Raw genomic sequence first — 24,082 nt, 5'->3', positions numbered from 1 at the left:
TGACCACAGTGTTGTGACACCTTTATCCATATCAGGAACTGTCCAGAGCAGGAGAGGTTTGCTATTGGGATTTGCTCCTGCTTTGGACAGTTCCTGACAGAAAAGAAATTCAAAAAAGAAAGGAGCTTCCTCTGTAGTATACAGCAGAGAAGTACTGGAAGGATTAAGATTTTTAAATAGAAGTCATTTACAAATCTGTTTAACTTTCTGGCACCAGTTGATTAAAAAAAATAGTTTTCCATCGGAGTACTCCTTTAATTCACTAGCTATAGGACCGCCAAAGGTACCCAAGCAATGTACTTGGCTTTCTTTGGCAGTGAAGGCAGTGCACGCACTGATTGAGACATGGAGGTATGGGGGCAAGGAGTAGGACTAAAACTATGAATTATCAAAGTAAATAATAAATTATAACAGCTGCTAATAGCTGGCAAAGAACAATCTCCACTGCCAGCTATTAACCATTTAGATGGAGCTGTCAATGACAATAGCATTTAAACAGCTGTTCTATCCATCATTGGTGGTCTGGTTGGATCTACTCCTTATGACATGTTTCGCGAGCAGAGCTGTTGTCGCAACAAGCTGAGATCTTTGCAAGGCCTATGTGTCTATGGCATACTACAAAACTCCTAATTTGCCCCAAGGTGAGTACTAGACATCAAAGAACAAAGTCGTACCCAAAGGGCACAATTTTCCTTTTAATCCCCTCACCTCCTCAAAACGTAACTTTTATTGAACAAGCCGATAAAACTCAAAGTACAGTGAATAATAGAATGTTTTAAAACAACATCTCCTGTAGACATTACCCAATGTAACAAAATGTGTGTTCTAAACTATCCCAATATACCTCTAACTCATCAGAGTTATATCAGAGGTCGCTATAATTCTGGTGTATGTCATTATTATGCATGGATGTGCAAGTAGTTCTCAGCTCTCAGAGGAGGACTCTTGAATCGCACTAAATTTTGTATTACAGTAATTACTCTAAATTATTCTGAATTTGCTCATGGGTACTTGACCCTACTGTGAGACACTTTGAAATACAAACACTTCAATTTTACACTAAATGGGGGTAGCTAGGTTAGTATCTAATTTTCAAAAACAGCAGACAAAGAGAAAAAGGGGAATAATATGCTCTAGTATTCTAAAAGTGTATCCCCTATATGTATATGTGCATCAATATGTGAACTCCATAAATATATGTACAAAAAACAAAGAAAACCAATCGGAGTCACTTGTGAATAAATAATGTGTCTGAGCGACAACAAGTTTATTAACCCCTTAAGGACCAGGGGTTTTTCAGTTTTTGCACTTTCGTTTTTTGTTCCTTGCCTTTAAAAAATCATAACTCTTTCAATTTTGCACCTAAAAATCCATATGATTGCTTATTTTTTGCGCAACCAATTCTACTTTGTAATGACATCAGTCATTTTGCCCACAAATCTACAGTGAAACGGAAAAAAAAATCATTGTGAGACAAAATTGAAAAAAAAAACGCAGTTTTGTAACTTTTGGGGGCTTTACTTTCTATGTAGTAAATTTTTCGGTAAAAATTACACCTTATCTTTATTCTGTAGGTCCATACGATTAAAATGATACCCTACTTATATAGGTTTGATTTTGTCATACTTATGGAAAAAATCATAACTTTCAGGAAAATTTGTATTTTTAAATTGTCATCTTCTGACCCCTATAACTTTTTTACTTTTCCACATATGGGGCGGTATGAGGGCTAATTTTTTGCGCCGTGAACTGAAGTTTTTAACGGTACCAGTTTTGGATTGATAGGACTTATTAATCATTTTTTCATGATATAAAAAGTGACCAAAAATGCACTATTTTGGACTTTTGAATTTTTTTGCGTGTACGCCATTGACCGTGCGGTTTAATTAACGATATATTTCCGCACGCGGCGATACCATATATGTTTATTTTTATTTACACTGTGTTTTTTTTTTTATGGGAAAAGGGGGTGATTCAAACTTTTAATAGGGGAGGGGTTAAATGATCTTTATTCCCTTTTTTTTTTCACTTTTTTTTTTTTTTTTGCAGTGTTATAGCTCCCATAGGGACCTATAACACTGCACACACTGATCTTTATCATTGATCACTGGTTTCTCATAGGAAACCAGTGATCGATGATTCTGCCGCTTGACTGCTCATGCCTGGATCTCAGGCACTGAGCAGTCATTCGGCGATCGGACAGCGAGGAGGCAGGTAGCGACCCTCTGGCTGTCCTGTAAGCTGTTCGGGATGCCGCGATTTCGCCGCGGCTATCCCGAACAGCCCACTGAGCTAACCGGCACTTTTTACTTTCACTTTTAGCCGTGTGGCTCAGCTTTGAGCGCGCGGCTAAAGGGTTAATAGCGCGCGGCGATCAGTGCCGCGTGCTATTAACGTCTGGTCCCGGCTTCACTATGACGCCGGGCCCGCCTTGATATGATGCGGGGTCACCGTGGGACCCCGCGTTTTATCACGGGAGCGGGACCAAGGACGTACTCATACGTCCTTGGTCCTTAAGAGGTTAACCCCTTTACTCAATAACCTGTTTTGACCTTAAAGGAGTAGTGCAGTGCTGATAAACTTATCCCCTATCCTAAGTATAGGGGATAAGTTTCAGATCGCGGAGGGGTCCGACCGCTGGGCCCCCCGCGATCTCCTGTACGGGACCCCGGCAGCCTGCAGGAAGGGGGCGTGTTGACCACCACACTAAGCAGCTGCTGACACACCCCCTTAATACAACTATATGGCAGAGCTGGAGTGCTGCCTTCGGCAATCTCTGGCTCGCCATAGCAATGTATTGAGGGGCATGTCGGCCGCCGCTTTGTGCGGTGGTCCACACCCGCTATCTGGCCAGCGAGCCGGGGGCCCCGTACGGGAGATCGTGGGGGGCCCCAGCGGTCAGACCCCCATGATCTGAAACTTCTCCCCTATCCTTAGGAAAGGGGATAAGTTTTTCAGCACTGGACTACTCCTTTAATGACCAAGGCAAATTTTCTAAATCTGACATGCGTCCACTTATTTGGTAATCATTTTGGAACGCTTTCACTTATGGAAGCGATTCTGACATTGGTTTTTTTCGTGACATACTGTACTTTACATTAGTGATAAATTTTGATTGATATATTTGGCGTTTTTTAGAAAAAAAATTGCAAAATAAATAAAAAAATTAGCATTTTTCTAGATTTTACATTTTCTGCTCGTACAATAGTCATGCCGCACCAAATTAATGATTGATTCACATCTTCAATATGTCTTCTTCATGTTCCCATCATTTGATAAACATTCTTTTACTTTTTTTAAATGTTACACGGTTCATAAGTTTAGTAGCAATTTTCCAGATTTTCAAGAAAATTGCTAAATCAGATTTTTCAGGGACCAGTTCACTTCTGAAGTTCTTGATACAGACAGAGGTGTAAGCAGAGAGCACTGTGGACAGAAAAAAAAAAGAAATCCAAAAAGAAAAGAACTTTCTCTGTAATATACAGCCTCCAGGGATGTGGAATTTCTATCGCCCGACGCCCGGGACTAGCAGTTTTGGGCGCCGGGCAGGTGAATTTGTCCGGCCCTTAGCCCGGCTTCGGGCAAGCAGGGCCGGACCTGACAAGTGCGGCGGATCTGCAGTCTGTATGGAGCGGGCTGCCGACTCCTGCCCGCTCCATACTCTGCAGCCTGTGTCCTCCAAAGCAGAGCAGGGGAGATGAGAAGCTGTGTACAGTACTGTATTTGTCTTCTCTCCCCGGCTCTGCAGACGTGCGGGGGGGAGATGAGGGGGCGTGGCTTATTTCTCCCCGTGCAGACCTGCATCCTCTGCCTTCGCTCCTCGCACGTCTGCACGGGGAGACTGTATGCGGCGCTCACAGGGGAGTATGGAGCGGGCTCCGGACTCCTGCCCGCTCCATACTCTGCAGCCCCCGGCTGTTCTCAGTAGCCGGGGGCCGCCGCTAATAGCCAGCATGCGGCGATCGCCGCGGCTGGCTATTAACCCTTTAGATCGCCGCTGTCAAAGCTGACAGCGGCGTCTAAAGGGAGATGTGAACGCTCCCTGGTGGGCTAGTGGGGTGGATCGCCCCCCTGCAGCGTGATCGCAGGGGGGCGATCCATTATGGAGGTAGCCGGAGGGCTTACCTCTGCTTCCTCTAGTCCCAGCTCTGTCATTGATAGATCCTGGCTGGACCAGGCTCTATCAATGGATCACAGAGCACACAGATTAATAGAGTTCAATAGATCTCTATTCATCTGTCTGAGGAATTGAATGATTCCTCATAAGTCTAATAAAGTGTAAAAAAAAAAAAAAAATAATAATAATAAATAAGTTTTAATAAAAGTTTGAAAGACACATAATAACCCAGTGGTCTTCAAACTGTGCCCCTCCAGATGTAACAAAACTACAGTTGTAGTTTTGCAACATCTGGAGGGCCACAGTTTGAAGACCGCTGCATTAACCCCTTCCATGTTAAAAGTTCAAATCACCCCCTTTTCCTATATAAAAACATGTTAACATAATAAAAATAAACATATTTGGTATCGCTTCGTGCGTAATTGTGCAACCTATTAAAATATAACATTATGTATCCCGTACGGTAAATGTAAAAAAATACCAAACCACAGATTTGAAATTTTTATAATATCCCAGAAAAAAAAAGTTAAAAAGCGATTAAAAAGTCAGATCAATGCCAAAATGGTACCAATACAAAAAACAGATTATGGCGCAAAAAATGAGCCCTCATACAGCCTGGTATGCGGAAAAAAAATAAAGCTACAGGGGTTAAAAAATGGCAATTAAAAAAAATTAGAAAAAGTCCAGAATTAGTAAAACATGACGTAAACGATACAAATCTGGTATTGCTGTAATCAGGCGCCTAAAGTATGAAACTAACATGTTACCTCAACCACAAGGTAAATGGCGCAGAAAAGAAAAACCACCAAATCTGCCAAATTATCTTTTACTATTTCAATTTCACTTCCCTTAATATATATTTATATATTTTTTGGTTCAGAGAATATGTTATTTAAAAATTAAAAGGTATCATTATAGTAGGTAGTTATGGCTGTTATAGGGCGAGGAGGAAAAAACGAGAGCGTAAAAGCGAAAATTGGCCGGACAAGTGGATCGTCATGAGGGACAAGTAGATTTTGCTCCATTTAGTCCCGTGGACAAGTAGTTTTTTATAAAATTTCCACATCCCTGGCCTCTTAGAAGTACTGGAGGGATAAAGATTTTTTAATCAAAGTAATTTACAAATCTGTTTAACTTTCTGGCATCAGTTGATCAAAAAAAGAATGTTTCCCACCATTAAAGGAGAACTCCGGTATAGGAAAATTATCGTCCATACTGCCGGCAGTAAAAAAATAAACGGGTACATACCTTCCTTCGCTCCACCGGTAACTGGCTCCTGCCTCTGCCGCGATCCTCTTCCTTGTTGCCGGTGGTCGGCGAGTCATACTGCACTCAACCAATCACCGGCCGCAGCGAAGTCCCGACTCGGCCGATGATAGGTTCAGCGGCAGGGTGATATTTTCCCGGCACCTGCAAATTAGAACGGAAATGAAGTGTAATGGCACACTATTGCACTAAAGGGCAAGTTTAACATATCCACTAGGGATTGACCGATTATTGGTTTGGCCGATAATCATGATTTTGGATGTTATCGGTAATCCAATAATGCCCTGGCACCGCCCACCCCACCGCCCTGGCCAGAGACCACCGCTGCCCCATTGCCTCCCCCATCCCCGGTTTTATAATTACCTGTTCCCGGGGTCCGCGCTACTTCTTGCTCCTGTGTTAAGTTTTGTGCACAGTGACAGCACAGTGAGGCCGTCAAAAGTAGCGCGGACCCCGGGCCCGGGAACAGGCATTTATAAAACCGGGGATGGGAGAGGCAATGGGGCAGCGGCGGTGGTTGGAACTGTGCAATTTTGTGGGGCAATCATTTTTTGGGCATTTACAATACAGTAAGGCTTCTTTCACACAGCTGTTAGTGTGCGGCAATGTGACAGCCGTCAGGGGAGCCAGGCAGAATAGCGGGAGAAAAATTACTGCATGTGCCGTCTTCTTCTCCCGCTATTCATTACAATGCCTGGCAGCCCCCATAATACTAAATGGGAGCCGCTGGGACCCATTGTTGCCCGTTGCTCCCATCATGAGAACAGCCGTTAAAGTCAGAAAAGAAAAAGAGACTGATGGCCGTTCTCGACGGGGAGCACTTGCATTTTAGAAACTTTATTCTATAGGTCAATACAATTCCAATAATATAAAACTTGGATGAAATATGTTTCATTTGATGGTTAAAAAAAATGTGATAAATTGAAAATAAAAAATAAAAATCATTTCATTGCTATGTTCTGACCCCATCACTTTTTTTTATTTATTTATTTTTTTTTTTACAGAGCTATGTTAGGGTATATTTTTTTTCGCCATGAGCTTTTTTGCGTTTACACCATTAACCGTGCAGGATCACAGATGCAATAATTTTATAGATCGGACAATTACGCGCACAGTAGTACCGAATATGCTTGTTTATCTTTTTGTACAGTGTTTTATTTATAAAAATGGAAAATGGGGGAGGTGATTCATTTTTGATCTTTTTGTTTTTTCCTCCTCACCAATCACAATGCTTTAAATTTTCCAACTACAGATCCATATGAGGGCTTGTTTTTTGCGCCACCAATTTTACTTTGACATCAATAATTTCACCACAAAATCGATGGCAAAACCAGAAAAAAATATTTGTAGGGCTAAATTGAAAGAAAAAAAACCCTGCCATTTTGTAAATTTTGGGGACTTGCGATTCTACGCAGAGCACTTATTGGTAAAAAATGACACCTTATCTTTATTTTGTAGGTCTATATGATTAAAATGATACCCAACTTATATAGGTTTGATTTTGATTTACTTCTGTTAAACAAACAATTTTAACTTTATGCACGAAAAATTTGTAGGTTTAAATTTGTCCTCTTCTGACCCTTATAACTTTTTATTTTTCCTTATCCGGGGATGTGTGAGGGCTCATTTTTTGCACTGTGATCTGTAGTTTTTATTGGTAACATTTTAGTTTATATGGGGCTTTTTGATTGCTTTTTATAATTGTTTTTTTTTTACACTTTATTAGTCCCCTTAGGGGAATTTTAGGAGGAATCATTAAATTCCTCATACAGATCCATAGAACTACATTGATCTGTGTGCCCTGCACTTAATTGATAAAGCCTGGTCCAGGCTTCATTATTCATAGAGCCGGGACCAGCGTACCACCGGAGAAGAGGTAAGGCTTTCGGCAACCTCAGAAGTGGATCTCCACCCCCCGGACCACCAGGGGGTGTATGGAGGTCCCTTTAGATGCCGCTTTGACAGCGACGATCTAAAGGGTCAGTAGCCGGCCTTGTCGATCGATGCATGTCGGCTATTAATGGCGGCCCTCAGCTACAGGAATCAGCTGGCCGGTATGGCTCGGGCTCTAGTCAGGAGCCCGTGCCATACATGGTTAACAGCACAAGGATGTGTATACACGTCCGTGGTTGTTAACCAGTTGAAAATCTTAATCCTTCATCAGCTGCTTTATTCTCCTGAGGAAGTTGTGTAGCTCTTTCCAGTCTGACTACAGTGCTCACTGCTGCCACCTGTCCAGAGCAGGAGCGGTTTGCTTTGGTGATTTGCTTATGCTCTGGACTGTTCCTGACACATACAGAGGTGTCAGCAAAGAGTGCTGTGGTCAGACTGGAAAGAACTACACGACTTCCTCTGGAGCATACAGCAGCTGGTACTGGAACGAGTATGATTTTGAAATAAAAGTAATTGATAAATCTGTATAACTTTTTGGTACCAGTTGATCTGAAAAATTTGACAGGTTCTTTTTCTTCAGGTCTTTGGGTCAATGGAAAATATGTTGGGGTACAGTAAATGTTTTGTTAGTGAAATACAAATTTGAATATAGACCTTTTTATATTTGTCTAACAAGTAGATCTGTCCATAGTGTTCTAGTGAGATTTGCATTCAGTTATTTATACCTGATATTTTCACTGTCTCTCACTGTAAGATCTGTGTCTTTAGCATAGTGGATAACTTTTATATTAGGATAACCCATTTAGGGTTGGGTCACACACACAGCGCATCCACTGCGTATTTGACGCACGCAACTACTCCTCAAACAGGCATCAGCTCTCCAGTGAGGTTTGGTGCATGACATATGGGCCACCTTCTTTGTTCAGCAGCGTATTTGATGCTGCCTTTTTTTCTCCCTCACCTCTTCAGTGTGTTCTTTGTTTTAAAGGGGTTATCCACCATAGGTTTATTTTAGTATGTACCTGCCAGACAGTAATGGACATGCTTAGGAAGGATCCGCCCTTGTCTTTGGGCTAAATGGCTATGTTGTGAGATTACCATAAAGCTGTGGCTTTCTTTTTGTGAACTGGCTTTTTACTGTTGGAGTTTTCTTTTTTACTATAAATCCCATAATTCCACTTTTCTTCCTCCCACACAGCCACCCCACCCATTGAACCACAAAAGAGCTGAATTTCTTGCAAAAGACCAAATGCTTTCTAATCAGGGTGCCTCCAGCTGTGGCAAATTCCCTGTGCTCACTCCACCATCTAAGCAGAACAGGCTCCCTGTCATCACCTGACTAGTAAGGTAGTGTCTCAGCCGCAATGCATCCTGGGAAGACAGGAGTCATTTCGCATGCTGTTAAAAATGAACATCCAGAGCAAAGATCACATAATTTCTTATTTCCTGAGCAGACCTGTGATTGGTCCAGACCTCCTGGCCAATCACAGCTGCCAGAGGGAAATATGAAGTTACAGTGCCGTAACTTCATTTTCCCCGCTGGGAGCATAATGCTGCCCGGTTCCCTGGCTTCCTTGTCACCCACCTGCACCGCATGACTACAACTCCCAGCATGTCCTTAATTGGGGTGGTGACAAGCTTGTCACCTGCCCGCACATCTTCCGCCCACCCACCAGACTACAACTCCCAGCATGTTGTGCAGCGTGGGCAGCAGGAGATGTGCAAGCTTCCCTGGCTTGCTTGTCACCCGCCTGCACATCTCCCACCAGCCTACAGTTGCATGACTACAACTCCCAGCATGCCCTCACAGTGAGGACATGCTGGGAGTTGTAGTTGTGTGGCGCAGGCGGATGACAATAAATGTACTAACCTATTTTCTGACCAGAGCAGCATATGTTTGCTACGGGGATTTTCTCCTAATCTGGACAGTTCTTAAAATGGACAGAGATGTCAGCAGAGAGCACTGTGGTCATGATGTCAGCAGAGAGCTCTGTGTTCCAAAAAGAAAAGAATTTCCTCTGCAGTATTCAGCAGCTAATAAGTACTGGAAGGATTAAGATTTTTAATAGAAGTAATTTACAAATCTGTTTAACTTTCTGGCACCAGTTGATTTAAAAAAAAAAAAAGTTTTTCACCGGAGTACCACTTTAGGGTACGTTCACATGAGCGGATTTTTTTGCGGGTTTTCCGCTGCGTATTTGAAAGTGGGCGGGCTCTTCTCGGCTGTCCGCTGCAGATTTTCTGCGGCGGAATTTACGCTGCGAAAAATCCGCCGCAAGCCCCATTGAAGTCAGTAGGGACTGCAGCGGATTTTCCGCAGCGTAAATTCCACCGCGGAAAATCTGCTGCGTACAGCTGAGAAGAGCCCGCCCACTTTCAAATACGCAGCAGAAAACCCACAAAAAAATGTGTTTGTGTGAACGCACCCTTAAAGTCAGTGGAGTCACATGAGGCTAGTAGTGGTTGCATACACATTAGATACACTTTCTGCACTGTATTCATAATACTCATTGAAGACGTCTTGGCTGGTGTTAGCGCTGATGTAATTACATATCAGAATCTTTCCATTCAGTGTATTCTCTTGTAGGGGAGCACCCTCGCCTCCAGCAAAGCTGTTTTTGGCATGTTAGTTGGTTGCTAGCAGTCTGTATAAACAATAGGGCGATAATAGAAACTAACTTTTTGAAGGAACATACATACATTGAACCCTGCCAAGTGAGAGCTTTTAGAAGGCTAGGAAGGTGGGGAGACCTATATTACACACCAAACAAACAGATCCAAAACATTACGAAGTTCTTTAAAGGTAGGTTCACACTGAACTAATCCGCAGCAGATATTGATACCATTGACTTCAATGGGTCCACGGTGAATCTGCAAAAAATGTCAGTGCCATTTGAACCTACCCTAAAAGAAAATGTTTTGGACAAACATACATCCTTATTCTTGTTTAAAAAAACAAAGAAATACAATGTTATAACCCCTAAAGGACACAGCCCATTTTGGCCTTGAGGACACCTACAATTTCATTTTTGCATTTTCGTTTTTTCATCCTCGCCTTAGGCATAACTTTTTAATTCTTTCTATCCACAGACCCATATGAGGGCTTGTTTTTTGCACGACCAATTGTTGTTTGAAATTATACCTATCATTTTACCATAAAATGTACCGCAAAACCAAAACAGTATTATTTGTGAGAAAAAATTGAAAAGAAAATCACAATTTTGAAAATGTTGGAGGATTTAGCTTTAACGCTGTACACTTTATGGTAAACAATACATGCTTTCTTTATTCTGTGGTTCAATACGTTTAAAACGATACCCATGTTTACATGCTTTTCTATTATTGTACTGCTTTTAAAAAAATCTAACTTTTTTAAACAAATAACTTTTAGAAAAATCACGCACAGTGGTGAATAAAAAAAGGGCACTTTTTAAGTTTTGGTTTTTTTGCCTAGAGATTCGGTATCCCTGCCAGTACATGTGGAGTAACTTTGTGCCAAAAGCTTACTCAACCAACAGCTGTGTTACCAGACTCATAAATGTGAATTTGCTGAGCATGTACTTTAGCTTCATAGGTAAATGTGCAAAATGAAATTTTGGCACCACTTATCTCTGCTAGGAAGAATTGGGAATATACAGGATAAAATACAAGCTGTTCTTCATCTCTCCTCCCCTGACATGTCAGGCTTTGCCCATACAGCTCAGATTTTACTTGGCTGCTTCACTGAGAATCTAATATCTATAGCCAGCTTGCCGGACTGCAGTAAATGGTGTTTATATAGCATTTTTTTCCATCAGTTTTTCCCTCTGGCTTTATCTTACTAATTTTCAGTTGACCCTGAGCTAGTGGATGGAGCCTAGCCTCCATGATGTCTCCCATACTCGGTAAAAGACCTTGCTCTTCTATATCTCTATAGTAGAGCTTCCCAAATCCCAAGCCGCCATGACTGCTGAGAATTTCATCCTGGCACCCAGATTTTTATCAGCCCTTTCCATATTTAAAAAAATCTTTTAAAACCACCAAATGCAGTAAAATGATCAACTGTTTCTTACCTACCTCTCCGTTTCCCACGCTGATCCCTTTATGTCTATGGTCGGCACTTCTGTGTTAATTTAGCAATGGATGTCACTGTATTCCTGGCATCACCACTCTGTGATGGAAGCCATGATGCTAGGAGAACAGTTGTTGACTTCCAAGGCCATTTATTGTCTGTGGCAATCACCCGACGGCTGCTGCTGAAGTAAGACCGGAGCGCCAACCAGAGGATCAGCACGGAAATGGAGGGGGAGGTAAATAAGTTTCATATTTTGCTATGTTGGGGAAATGAAACAACAAAAACACCCAAACATTTTTAAATGGATAAACCCCTCGAAAGTATTAGATATAATGGGCATAGCGAGTGTGCAGATGTGTACTGGAGGGAGAGTGGGCAGAAGAGGAAGTCTACACATCGGTGATTTTCAATTAGCTTGCCACGTATGGACACGGAGAGGAAAAACTAATGCATGAAAATAAGAAGGGGGGGTTATTTTATTATTATTATTTTTTATGTCATATAACACATCCCAATAACCTATATGGAAAGTCTCTTCTCCTACTACTTGACCCAATAGAAATAAAAGGGGCGGGGGGGTGCATGAGGTACATAGGTGAAGTAACCATATAATGGGGTTGGCGCATAATGCAGGAGCTTGGTAATAACAGTGCAGATCAAAACAGTCATCAATAACTAGACCAACAGGGAACAGTAAAATAAAAATAATGCCCCAACACCCATCATTGAATAATAAGCTGCTTCAAGAAAAAAAAACTGTGAAGGAGTCACACCACACAAAAACAAACAAAAGTTTTAGATTTTAGAAAAACAGACTTTTTGAAAATGAGATTGGTCATAAAGGAGCCCCTATCTGACTGGAACGGATTACATGGAGTCCAGGAGAAATGGGACTACTTAAAAGACGCATTATTGAAGGCAACAGAAAATTGCATTAGACTTGTCAGTAAAAGCAGAAAAAGGAAGAGACCACTATGGTACTCAGCAGAAGTGTCCAAAATCATAAAAAAAACAAAAATCTAGCATTTAGTAATTATAAAACAACCCAGAGCAATGAAGATAGGGAAATCTACAAGACGAGGCAGAAAGAGGCCAAGCAAGTCATAAGAACTTCTAAAGCGCAGGCAGAAGAAAAACTAGCTCCGTCTGTGAAAAAGGGGATAAGACATTCTTCAGATATATAAATGAAAAAAGGAAATTAAAACAAGGAATAACTAAATTAAAAACAAAGGAAGGAAGGTATGTAGAAGAGAATAAAGGGCTAGCCGACTGCCTTAATGAATACTTCTGTTTAGTTTTTACAGAAGGAAAAGGACCTCAATTAGGGAGGAAGACTAATGAATCATTTGATGCATGTGTCTTTACAGAGGAAGAGGTTCTACGTTTGCTGTCTAAAGTGAAGACTAATAAGTCAAAGGGGCCTGATGGGATACACCCAAATTATTAAAAGAGCTTAGTGGTGAGCAAGCAAAACTGTTAACAGATTTATTTGATCAATCACTGGTAACAGGAGTCATCCTGGAAGATTGGAAATTAGCAAATGTTGTGCCCATTCACAAGAAATGTAGTAGGGAGGAAACAAGCAACTATAGGCCACTAAGTCTGACATCAATAGTGGGGAAATTAATGGAAACTCTACAAAAGGATAGGATTGTGGCACATCTAAAATCCCATGGACTGCAAGATGAAAAACATGGGTTTACTTCCGGGAGATCATAATCAAAACAAAGATTCCCTACAAATCCCATGCTAACCATATATAAATAAGCAACAAGACAAAGCGTTTTATGACATTATCAAAATTGTTAACTTTATTAAAGGAGTACTCCGGCGCGCACTTTTTTTCCTTTTATCCCATCCGTGCTGCAAAATAAAATAATAAATACTTTCTCTTACCTGCCAACGAGCCCCCGGAGCTCCGGTACACTCCGATACAGGTGTTCGGTCCCCGGGCTGTATTCTTCTTACTTCCTGTCAGCCCGGCACGTCACACGGAGCTTCAGCCTATCACCGGCCACAGCGATGTCCCGCCTCAGCCGGTGATAGGCTGAAGCTCCGTGTGACGTGCCGGGCTAACAGGAAGTAAGAAGAATACAGCCCGGGGACCGAACACCTGTACCGGAGCTCCGGGGGCTCGTTGGTAGGTAAGAGAAAGTGTGTTTTCTTTTATTTTGCAGCCCGGACGGGATAAAAGGAAAAAAGTGTGCGCCCGAGTACTCCTTTAAAGAGCAAATTTAAAATAGCTTAAAAGATACAACAATCATGTGTTCCTGATAACAGGAATCAAGAGACTAGGCCAGCATACTGGAACCAAAATAAGAACTCACTCATAGTAAAATGATATAATAGTACAAAGTTACATAGTGATGGTGCCAGTGCACATAACGATTATACATAGGATAGTAAAAAAGCATAATATACACAAAAAGAAATACCCAGTGGTTATAATGATGGTGAATCGTGAGTCCTTACTGCCCGACGTTTCGCCAGGGAGGCTGGCTTCTTCCGGGGCCAATCATGTCAAACAAATCTTATTGATTTTTTTTTGACTGGGCGGAGGGGCAGTAGACATTGCATATCTAGATTTTAGTAAGGCTTTTGACACTGTCCCACATAGAAGACTTATCAATAAACTACAGTCTTTGAGTTTGAACTCCCATATTGTTGAGTGGATTAGGCAGTGGCTGAGTGACAACAGAGGGTTGTAGTCAATGGAGCATATTCAGAGCAAGGTCTTGTCACCAGTGGGATACCTCAGGGATCTGTACTGGGACCAATATTGTTTAATAACTTCATTAGTGATATCTCAAAAGGTCTCGATGGTAAGGCATGTCTTTTTGCTGATGACATGTATGTATGTATGTAATGATATGTAACAGGGTTGATGTTGCTGGAGGGATACGCCAAATTGAAAAGGATTTAGGAAAACTAGAAAAATATTCAGAACTCTGGAAACTTAAATTTAATGTGGATAAGTGCAAGATAATGCACCTGGGGCATAAGAACCCTTGGGCAGAATATAGAATATTTTGACACATTCCTGATCTCAGTATCTGAGGAAAGGGATTTAGGAGTAATTATTTGAGAAGACTTAATGGTAGGAAGACAATGTAATAGAGGAGCAGGAAACGCTAGCAGAATGCTTGGATGTATAGGGAGAGGTATAAGCAGTAGAAAGAGAGAAGTGCTCATGCCGCTGTACAGAACACTGGTGAGACCACACTTGGAGTATTGTGCACAGTACTGGAGGCCGTATCTCCAAAAGGATATAGATACTCTAGAGAGAGTTCAGAGAAGAGCTACTAAACTAGTACATGGATTGCAGGATAAAACTTACCAGAAAAGGTTAAAGGACCTTAACATGTATAGCTTGGAAGAAAGAAGAGACAGAGGGGATATGATAGAGACTGTTATATACATAAATGGAATCAACACGGTAAAGGAGGAGAGCATATTTAAGAGAAGAAAAACTACCACAAGTGGGCATAGTTTTAAGAGGGGCAAAGGTCCAAAAGTAATAACAGGAAGCATTAGTGGATGCATGGAATAGCCTTCCTGTAGAACTGGTCGCTGCAAATACAATGAAGGAGTTTAAACATGCATGGGATAAGCATAAGGCTATGCTTCATATAAGATAGAGCCAGGACTATTGATAGGATTCAGATTATTGGGCAGACTAGATGGGCTAAATGGTTCTTATCTGCCGACACAGTCTACATTTCTGTGTGCTCCAATAAGCCGTGTCATATGACCTTATGTTGCTTAATGTGACGTACAGCACCCTGACTAACTTTTTTTTTTCCCTGCCTCCTAGATCAAATACCGAATTGTCAAACTGTTCTCTATAGTACACCCTAAGAAGCAGCAGCATTGAGTGCATTATTGGGCAGTATTGAGCAGTATAAGCTATGAATTAAGCCATGTAATGATATTTCACTTTCTGCAGCCTATGTCTACGTCTGACTCTATCCAATCACTCCCCCTCCCATCTCCCTCTTTGCCCCCTCCCCTGGTTAAAGCATGAATCTGATCTGTCCCTGATCTGCTAGTCTGTACTGTAAAGAAAAAAATGGAATTGCACAGTTTTTTTTATTTTTTATTTTATTTAATAATTAGTTTAGGAAGGGTGGCGGCAGCAAGGAAGCCTGATAAACAGAGAAGGAAGCATTTTTTTCTAATAACATAGCTTAAAGTTTTGTTACATTCCCTTATGATTTATGCAACATTTGTGGAAACAGTAACCATTTAATGTTACCTAAAGTCTTAATACGTTTATTAAGTTTCAGAAATGGTCATTACTTGCTTGAGCACAGCAACTTCTTGGCACAACCATCAAATACAAGTTCATAGAAGCGTGCTGGTTATCCATGTAAGGCATTTCTGCTAATTCCCTGTCAATTTGTTTTATTAATCCTATGAAATTCAGGCTTGATGCTTCATTCTCCCTTGTTTGATGTTTTATTTTAATGACAAACCTCCAGGGCCTGCACTGTTATTGTTCATCACTTATGGCACCCTTCACCACAAGCCACCTCAATAAAAACTGCAAGCCATGGTATACAGTCTAATAGAGTATTTATTACCTGTAAATGGCATGTGGTTGTGTAGATATGTTCTCATCTCATATAGATTCATTTGTTCTCATTACTCTTCTAGGCATGATTGAAGTGGTCTAATACTTGCCACAATGAACAAAGAGGAAACCCCACAAGCAGGCCTAGAAACCAACACAGAGGACGGCTTGGTGGATAGCCCTAATGCTGAAACAGAGAAGACCTCTTTTCTAATGGCTTCTGACCTGAATGAGAACAAATTAAACAGCGACCAGCCTTTGACCAGGAACACAGATATCAGCCTGCATAATAGAGATTCCGCTCAGGATAGCATTAATAATAATGAAAACTGCAACCTGATGTGCGGCCAACTTAGCTGTAGAAAGAGCTGTGAAGATGATCGGACAGTGGTGGAAAGCTTGGCCTCCGCTCCTCTGCCAGCCAAGGACAGCAGCGCCACTAAAGGCAAACGTGTGGCCGGAAGACGCAGCAATAAAAATAAGAAGGCTCAGAATGGAAAATCTACAGGTACATTCTTAAATTACATTTGTGTTCTACAACTTTTAGCTATTTGGAATCTTGATAGAATGTCCATAGTTCATTTATAAGCAGGTTACCTGGGATAATGTCTAGGCATCAAGTGAAATGGTAAAATATGAGCTCTGGGAATTTGACTTGGGGTTTCCATATACCAACACATACCATCCCTGATTGGGGTGACCATAACATCTGTTTGATACACTGGAAGTTTCCTGGTGCATCAGCAAAAAAACTCTATGTGAACATAGCCTAAGGATACACATTGGATATCCACATGTGTAATTGAAGAGGTGCTGAGCTTTGTATTAGTTATTGCCTATAGGGGTCTTGCTGGTCTTCTGATATGTCACAGGATAATGGGAAGGTAGGCCACTACTGATCTCCACAATGAAAGGGTAACACCTCTGGCATCTTCTGAACCTCACATTATTCTATGTATAGAGCTGTTCAGATCACTATCAGTTTTCCAAAAGGTTCATGTGTAATAACAAGAACCTCTGTTGGAACCAAAGAGGTTTAAGGATTTGGGGGCGGGGGTTCTGAAGGATACCCTAGTTTTCTGGAGTCGAAAAATCACATATTTTTTGTTTGCAATATAGAAAACAATGGATATCAGCACCACTCATACAGCGTACAGAAGGTTCAATAATAACCTGATGAGTTGGACACGTACGGTATATCCAGTGCAGGTCCCCCAGTGCCCAGCAGTAAAGTGTTCTGGCCTGTCTTTCCGATGTATCCTGTTTTAAGCCAATAAAGAAGGTTTTTATTTACATCCACTCCCTCAAGTACCATGCATTCTCTTCCTGAATTGTGGTTTTCACATATTTTTGTACAAAAATGTGCAACTTTCTTCTACCCCTTTGCCACTTTTACAAAAAAGGGCAGGGCTTAGCAGGAGGGGGTAGTGCCTCCCACAGGCCAGCAGATTTGTCATAACTTACACCAGAAATTGATGCAAGTTAAGTCAGAAAACTACTCCAGTTTAAAGCTTGTGATAATTTTAAAGTCTGGTACATGGATTACACGTGAGGTGCATCAAATTTATTAAGAGGCCGAAATGGTATCTGGTCATTTAAAAAAAAACTACTTTTAAAATGTCATAGTGACGTGTCTAAACTCGTTCTCTCCCAACTCTGTGTCCCATGACCTGGACAGATTTACAGTGTAAGTCTATGGAGCCGTCCAAGTCTCATAGCCATGATTTAGACAATAGCCATGATTAAGACTTGTTGACAGGTCGAAACGCGTTGGCGTTTCGTTTGTGCTTTAACTTTTTGTTTTTTTCTCACTATTTTTCCACCTGTTGATTTTAATATGAGTTTACATTAAAGTTTGGAATTTTAACTGCCTGAGAGCCGGATAGCCGTCCTCCTTATCCTTCAAGTCTTATAGACGCAGAGGTGCACGTGGCATGACACCTCTCTCCACGGGGCATGTTTAAAAGTATTTTTTAAATTGATAGATACACTTAAAGACTCCTAATAAATCTGGAGCATCTAAAACTTCTATTTACTTAAGACCGGTGTCTGAGATGCCTCTCCCCTGGAATGTATATAAATAGAGGCTTTCTCAACGGTCGCAGTTCTTGCACCTAGCTCCAGTCCTAAAAGTTTAGTGTAGTGTGAAGCATTCAGCGCTTTATTCCCCCAACTTCTTCCTATGCTTCCCCTTCAATAACAAAGTTCACTACAAAAAGGGCTACAATCTCCTGCATGTATTTATTCAGCCTTTTTCAGGAATGTGAATGTGTTAACAGGATGAATGCATTCTAGGATTTAGCCAGTATGTGGCACTGTCTTCATTTATATGACAGCATAATGTATCATTTCTAATGTTAGCAGTTAGAAGCCTTCACTGTTACATAATCATTTTAGTAGTTTGATGGGGCTCAACTTAAAGAAACTCTCCCACAAAAAATGTACTTCTCCCCTGTACCCCATGGAAGGCACTCAGACTAAAACGCAGAGCATGTAACATGAACATATTACAATGAGACTAACTCCCTTTGTGTATAATGGGGTCCTAAGGGTGACATATGCCTCTGTATACATATACATAGGGCTGGGCGGTATACCAGTTCATACCGATTACCGAAATTTTTGTGCTGCACGATATGAATTTTAACCCATACCGCAATACCGGTTTGGCCCCTCCCCCTCGGAAATGAATTATCAGCCCAGCGCTGCGCTGTCCCCACATCGGGAACTAATCCTATGTGACCTTCGAGCGCTGTTCTGCCCCCCCCCCCCAATTAATTATCAGCCCAGCGCTGTCCCCATCAGGGTACTACTCACATGTCACCCGCATGCGCTGCCCTCCTCGTCCTGTTTGTTGCGGCCGCCGGCGCTAACACTCTATACCAGTGGTCTCCAACCTGCGGACCTCCAGATGTTGCAAAACTACAACTCCCAGCATGCCCGGACAGCCGTTGGCTGTCCGGGTATGCTTGGATTTGTAGTTTTGCAACATCTGGAGGTCCGCAGGTTGGAGACCACTGCTCTATACTGTGCGGTATCCCTATGCCCGGGCTGCAAAAAAATAAACTTTAACTCCCATCCCGTTGGACCGGTTCCGGCCTCACTTGTTTCCTGGGGACGGGAACATCGGCCAGGCGCCAGCCTGTCACCGGCCGCAGCGATGTTCCGCCTCTGCCGGTGATAGGCTGAGCCCACTGTCATGTAAGAATCCGGCTTCTTACATGACAGTGGGCTCAGCATATCACCGGCCGAGGCGGAACATCGCTGCGGCCTGGTGATAGGCTGACGGCTGGCCGACGTTCCCGTCCCCAGCCTAAGGCCGACTTAGGTATACAGCGTACAGTAGAGTGTCGGCGCCGGCGGCCGCAACAAACAGGACGAGGAGGGCAGCGCATGCGGGTGATATGTGAGTATCTACCCGGATGGGGATGTGGGCTGATAATTAATATGGGGGGGGGCTAGGAAATAACATTATATATTGTGGAACCGCCAGAAGTTTAAAAAATACCGTGATACACACATTTGGTCATGCGGCCCAGCCCTGCATATACAGTGGCATATGCCAAATGTATACATTGGGGAATCTTCCTGAGGCTCTGTATGCACTGCCTTTGAGAGTTCTGACCCCTTAAAATGTGTTTAAATGAAAACTCTTTTGATCGACTCCTCGCCTTTATATTGTCATGTGTTCATTTCATGTAAAACATTGCGAACCTTATTAATGCTTTATCCACTTAAATATATCTGTAATTTAATCCACTAGGGCTTTTAGCATCAGATGATATATCTGTTTCAGAAGACAGCAAATGTGCCGATTCTGCTCATGACATGACCACTCTTGACTCGCTTCTTAGTCCAGAGCACAAGAATCGAAAGCAACTTCGAGACTCCCTGTTTTCCCTCATTCGAGAAGGGTTAGAACAGACTGATGGACGAATGCTTCCTGCGTGCCTTCATCAGGTATGCCTTTACAACTGGTTTTGTTAGCTGGTGAAGAACCTCTAGTTTTCTTTTTCTAGTGTTAAGTTTTATTTAACTTATTGAAATCCACTTTAACTACATTGACCATTGTCTCCTTAATAAGTAACATATTAAGGGATTGCTAAACTGGAATATGTCTTAGTTACCAACAAATGAGACAGATTATAGTGCTCTACTGAGTTTAACCCCTGGAAGGAGCCTTGAACATACATTCTTCTTAAAAAAAATAACCATTTACCAATTATTTTTACTACATTTTTTACTCTGCATTGCATGCACGCCATCTTTTAGTCATGCACACATCTTCCAGCACCGGGAGATGTGTTCCTGCAAGGATGATGCCTTCAAATATATATTTTTGTCTATTAAAGCAGTACTGGCATTTATTTAAACTTTTGACATTCTGTCCCGACATTTAGATAGCATTGGGTTTCAGATCGTGAGTTATAGCTGGCCATCTGATGCGTATACATATAGATGTGTGTGTGTGTGTGTGTGTGTGTGTATATATATATATATATATATATATATATATATATATATACACACATATATACAGTGGTCCCTCAAGTTACAATATTAATTGGTTCCAGGAAACCTGGTAATTGGTGCTGAAGCCACCAAAATGTCATCGAAAAATAGAAAAAGTGAGGATTAAACAAAAATAAGTAGATAAAGTAAGTCCTTACATATAAAAGTAAGAAAGAGCTGCTGGGAGCTGTAAATCACAGGCACAGAGAAATGAAGTCATATTATTTCATAAATGACTTTATTTGTGTTCGTACAAAAGGACATTTTAGAAGACTGCTATAAAATTAGAAGGCATTTTGACCTTTGTGTGAACTGGGTATCATTCTTTAAATGGGGTTTCTGAGTTACTAAATCTTTGTCCACTGTAAACAATAGTAATAAAGTAATAAATCAAGTTATACTCACCTGTTTAATCCCTTAACATTGTTCTAAAGCCAGTTAAACAAAACCTGGTGGGGAGGAATGAAGCGGCATCAACTGAAGCACTGTGGGGTGAAAATACAGTACAGCTTCCTTTGGTATTGCTAGCAGTGACTACATCTTAATAATTCAGAACCCCCCTGTAAAGAACAATCTGTCACCACCCTTGATATGCCTGTTGTATTCTTCATAAAAAATATACCAGGTCTTGAACATCTATTCTTATAGTTCTGTGCCTTGCCCTTCCATTGTTATTTCTTATAGAAAGCTAGTAAATTGACTGGTGAGTGTTACCGTTCCTCTTGTGAAAGGGTGGTCTCATACAGTGACAACCTTTCCCCCAACTGGTAACACTCATTTGGCAATTTATTTATACAAAGGAATGATACTAACAAAGGAATGATAGATTTCTACAAAAAGAGACTCAATGTTACTTAGCAGGGAATACATTTATTGATAAAATCTTTAACTTGTATTGTGCATTAAATTGATCTACTATACTATGTATTTTTTCTCTTTAGATAGCAGAGACCTATTTTCAGGAAGAAGATTGTATCCTTTTTTCTTGCAATTGCATTTATCTCAGTTCAATAAAATAGTGAATTCAAGGCTAGACCAGACAAATCCACTGCAGACAGATACAAAGAAAGCAAACTATCCCAGTCCATACCAGCAAGAAATCTCTGAAATGTAATTTTAAAGATACCTGTCAGCAGCTCTTTCAAAGTGAATATGTTGGCAGTGTGATAGGGGCATTACACAGAAGCACTAAGTCAAGGAGTCATCTCTCTGATTCATCTGTTCTTCTACTACAGGCATGCCTCCTGCCAGATGTGGGCTGTCAATCATCAGGTATGAGTCTGTCTGCAGCAGGACGAGATATTAATGCTAAGTGATGACTTTTTGACTTAGAGCTGTTGTGTAATCCCTTATTACCTATCCACAGGATAAGTATCTGATTCATACGGGTCTGATCACTGGGACCTCCACCAATCATAGGTGCTATAGTCACTAATTTTTCTAGAAAATGAAGTATTTCTCACAGAAAAGGATTGCAGTAACACATATATTGCTATACACATGTTTATTCCCTTTGTGTGTTTTTAAACTAATCTAAAAAGGTAGGAAAAAAAGCTAATTGGACATAATGTCACACCAAACTCCAAAAATGGGCTGGACAAAATTGTCACCCTTTCAAAATTGTGGAAAAATAAGATTGTTTCAAGCATGTGATGCTCCTTTAAACTCACCTGGGGCAAGTAACAGGTGTGGGCAATATAAAAATCACACCTGAAAGCAGATAAAAAGGAGAGAAGTTCACTTAGTCTTTGCATTGTGTGTCTGTGTGTGCCACACTAAGCATTGACAACAGAAAGAGAAGAGAACGGTCTGAGGAATATCAACAAAATAAAAGGTTACAAGTCCATCTCCAGAGATCTAGATTTGCCTTTGTCCACAGTGCGCAACATTATCAAGAAGTTTGCAACCCTAAGCACTGTAGCTCATCTCCCTGGGTGTGGACGGAAGAGAAAAATTGATGAAAGGTGTCAACGCAGGATAGTCTGGATGGTGTATAAGCAGCTGCAAACAAGTTCCAAAGATATTCAAGCTGTCCTGCAGGCTCAGGGAGCATCAGTGTCAGCGCAAACTATCCGTCGACATTTAAATGAAATGAAACTCTATGGCAGGAGACCAGGAGGACCCCACTGCTAACACAGAGACATAAAAAATCAAGACTACATTTTGCTAAACTGAACTTGAGTAAGCCAAAATCCTTCTGGGAAAACATCTTGTGGACAGATGAGATCAAGATAGAGCTTTTTATTAAAGCACATCATTCTACTGTTTACCGAAAACAGAATGAGGCCTACAAAGAAAAGAACACAGTACCTACAGTGAAATATGGTGGAGGTTCAATGATGTTTTGGGGTTGTCTTGCTGTCTCTGACACTGGTTGCCTTGAATGTGTGCAAGGCAGCATGAAATCTGAGGATTACCAACGGATTTTGGGTCGCACTGTACAGCCCTGGGTTTGCATCCGAGATCTTGGGTCTTCCAGCAGGATAATGACCCCAAACATACGTCAAAAGCACCCAGAAATGGAACTTTGCGAACCCCAACCCACGTCTATCAGACAATGCCAGACCGCTGAATAAATGTATTTTATAAGTTTCAAAAGAAGGAGTAAAACCCATAAAGGTATGGTTACACTCATGTTATGGACATCTGTAACAACATTGTAGTAGCCTGGGGGGGGGGGGGTTAAAAACTCATGACAGTTGCGCTTTAAAATTGCTGTTGGGAAAAGGCGCCCTTCCAATAAGAGACTTGGAGCAGTTTGCAAAGGAAGAGTGGTCCAACATTCCGGCTGAGAGGTGTAAGAAGCTTATTGATGGTTATAGGAAGCGACTGATTTCAGTTATTTTTTCCAAAGGGTGTGCAACCAAATATTAAGTTGAGGGCGTGAATAATTTTGTCCAGCCCATTTTTGGAGTTTGGTGTGACATTATGTCCAGCTTGCTTCTCTCCCTTTTTTGGTTTAGTTCCAATACACACAAAGGGAATAAATATGTGTATAGCAAAACATGTGTTACTGCAATCCTTTTCTGTGAGAAATACGTCTTCATTTTCGAGAAATATTTCAGGGGTGCCAACATTTTCGGCCATGAATATATATATATATTCTGTGATAAACCCTTTAAAAATATTTAGGCTTTGTTATCTAACACGTTAATGGAGATGCTTTTCCGGCTTCATAATTGCCATTACAAGGAAATAATTCTTGACTGCTCAATCAGATGAGAAAGCAATGCAGTTTATCCAGCTGGAACGGGTCTATCACGAGCAGTTACTTGCGAATCTGTCTGCTATTCAGGAGCAGTGGGGTGAGTAATGCTTACTATGTACATCTTGTTCTAGGCCACATGGATATCAGTAATTAGATGCTGTTCACATGCTGCTGCTTATGTAAGAAATGCTGCGATAGATCAATACACTTTGTTTTTCTTAATGTTCTCATTACATTTTTAAGTGCTTACTGAATGCCTAGCATCTACTTTCCATTTATGTGAAATGATTCTATACAAATGTGTCAGATCTCACTGTTGATAGAAAGCTACAGAAAAACAAGAAAATAACATTGATTGGGAGTTTTCATCCTACTTTTCTGCATGATAATCAATAAGCTACCCTGACTCTGCTAAACGATACTGTCATTCAGGATGCCTGCCGTATGTGGAAAATGGTG

At 41.3% G+C, this 24,082-nt stretch overlaps 1 protein-coding gene across 2 annotated transcripts in view; it reads left to right on the top strand.

Moving 5' to 3' along the window:
- Nucleotides 1–24,082, top strand: part of CNST (consortin, connexin sorting protein) — a 120,538-nt gene that overhangs the window by 36,058 nt on the left and 60,398 nt on the right. For both annotated transcript variants that reach the window (XM_056567166.1, XM_056567168.1), the window contains 4 exons: nt 15,987–16,411; nt 19,667–19,863; nt 21,357–21,387; nt 23,634–23,720. In XM_056567166.1, coding sequence (XP_056423141.1) covers nt 16,018–16,411; nt 19,667–19,863; nt 21,357–21,387; nt 23,634–23,720 — 709 coding nt within the window. In that variant the 5' untranslated portion in view covers nt 15,987–16,017. The remainder of the gene's footprint in view (nt 1–15,986; nt 16,412–19,666; nt 19,864–21,356; nt 21,388–23,633; nt 23,721–24,082) is intronic.

Source organism: Hyla sarda, chromosome 3, assembly GCF_029499605.1.
Source record: "Hyla sarda isolate aHylSar1 chromosome 3, aHylSar1.hap1, whole genome shotgun sequence".
Lineage (NCBI taxonomy): Eukaryota > Metazoa > Chordata > Amphibia > Anura > Hylidae > Hyla > Hyla sarda.
This window is presented reverse-complemented; position numbering and strand designations above follow the sequence as displayed.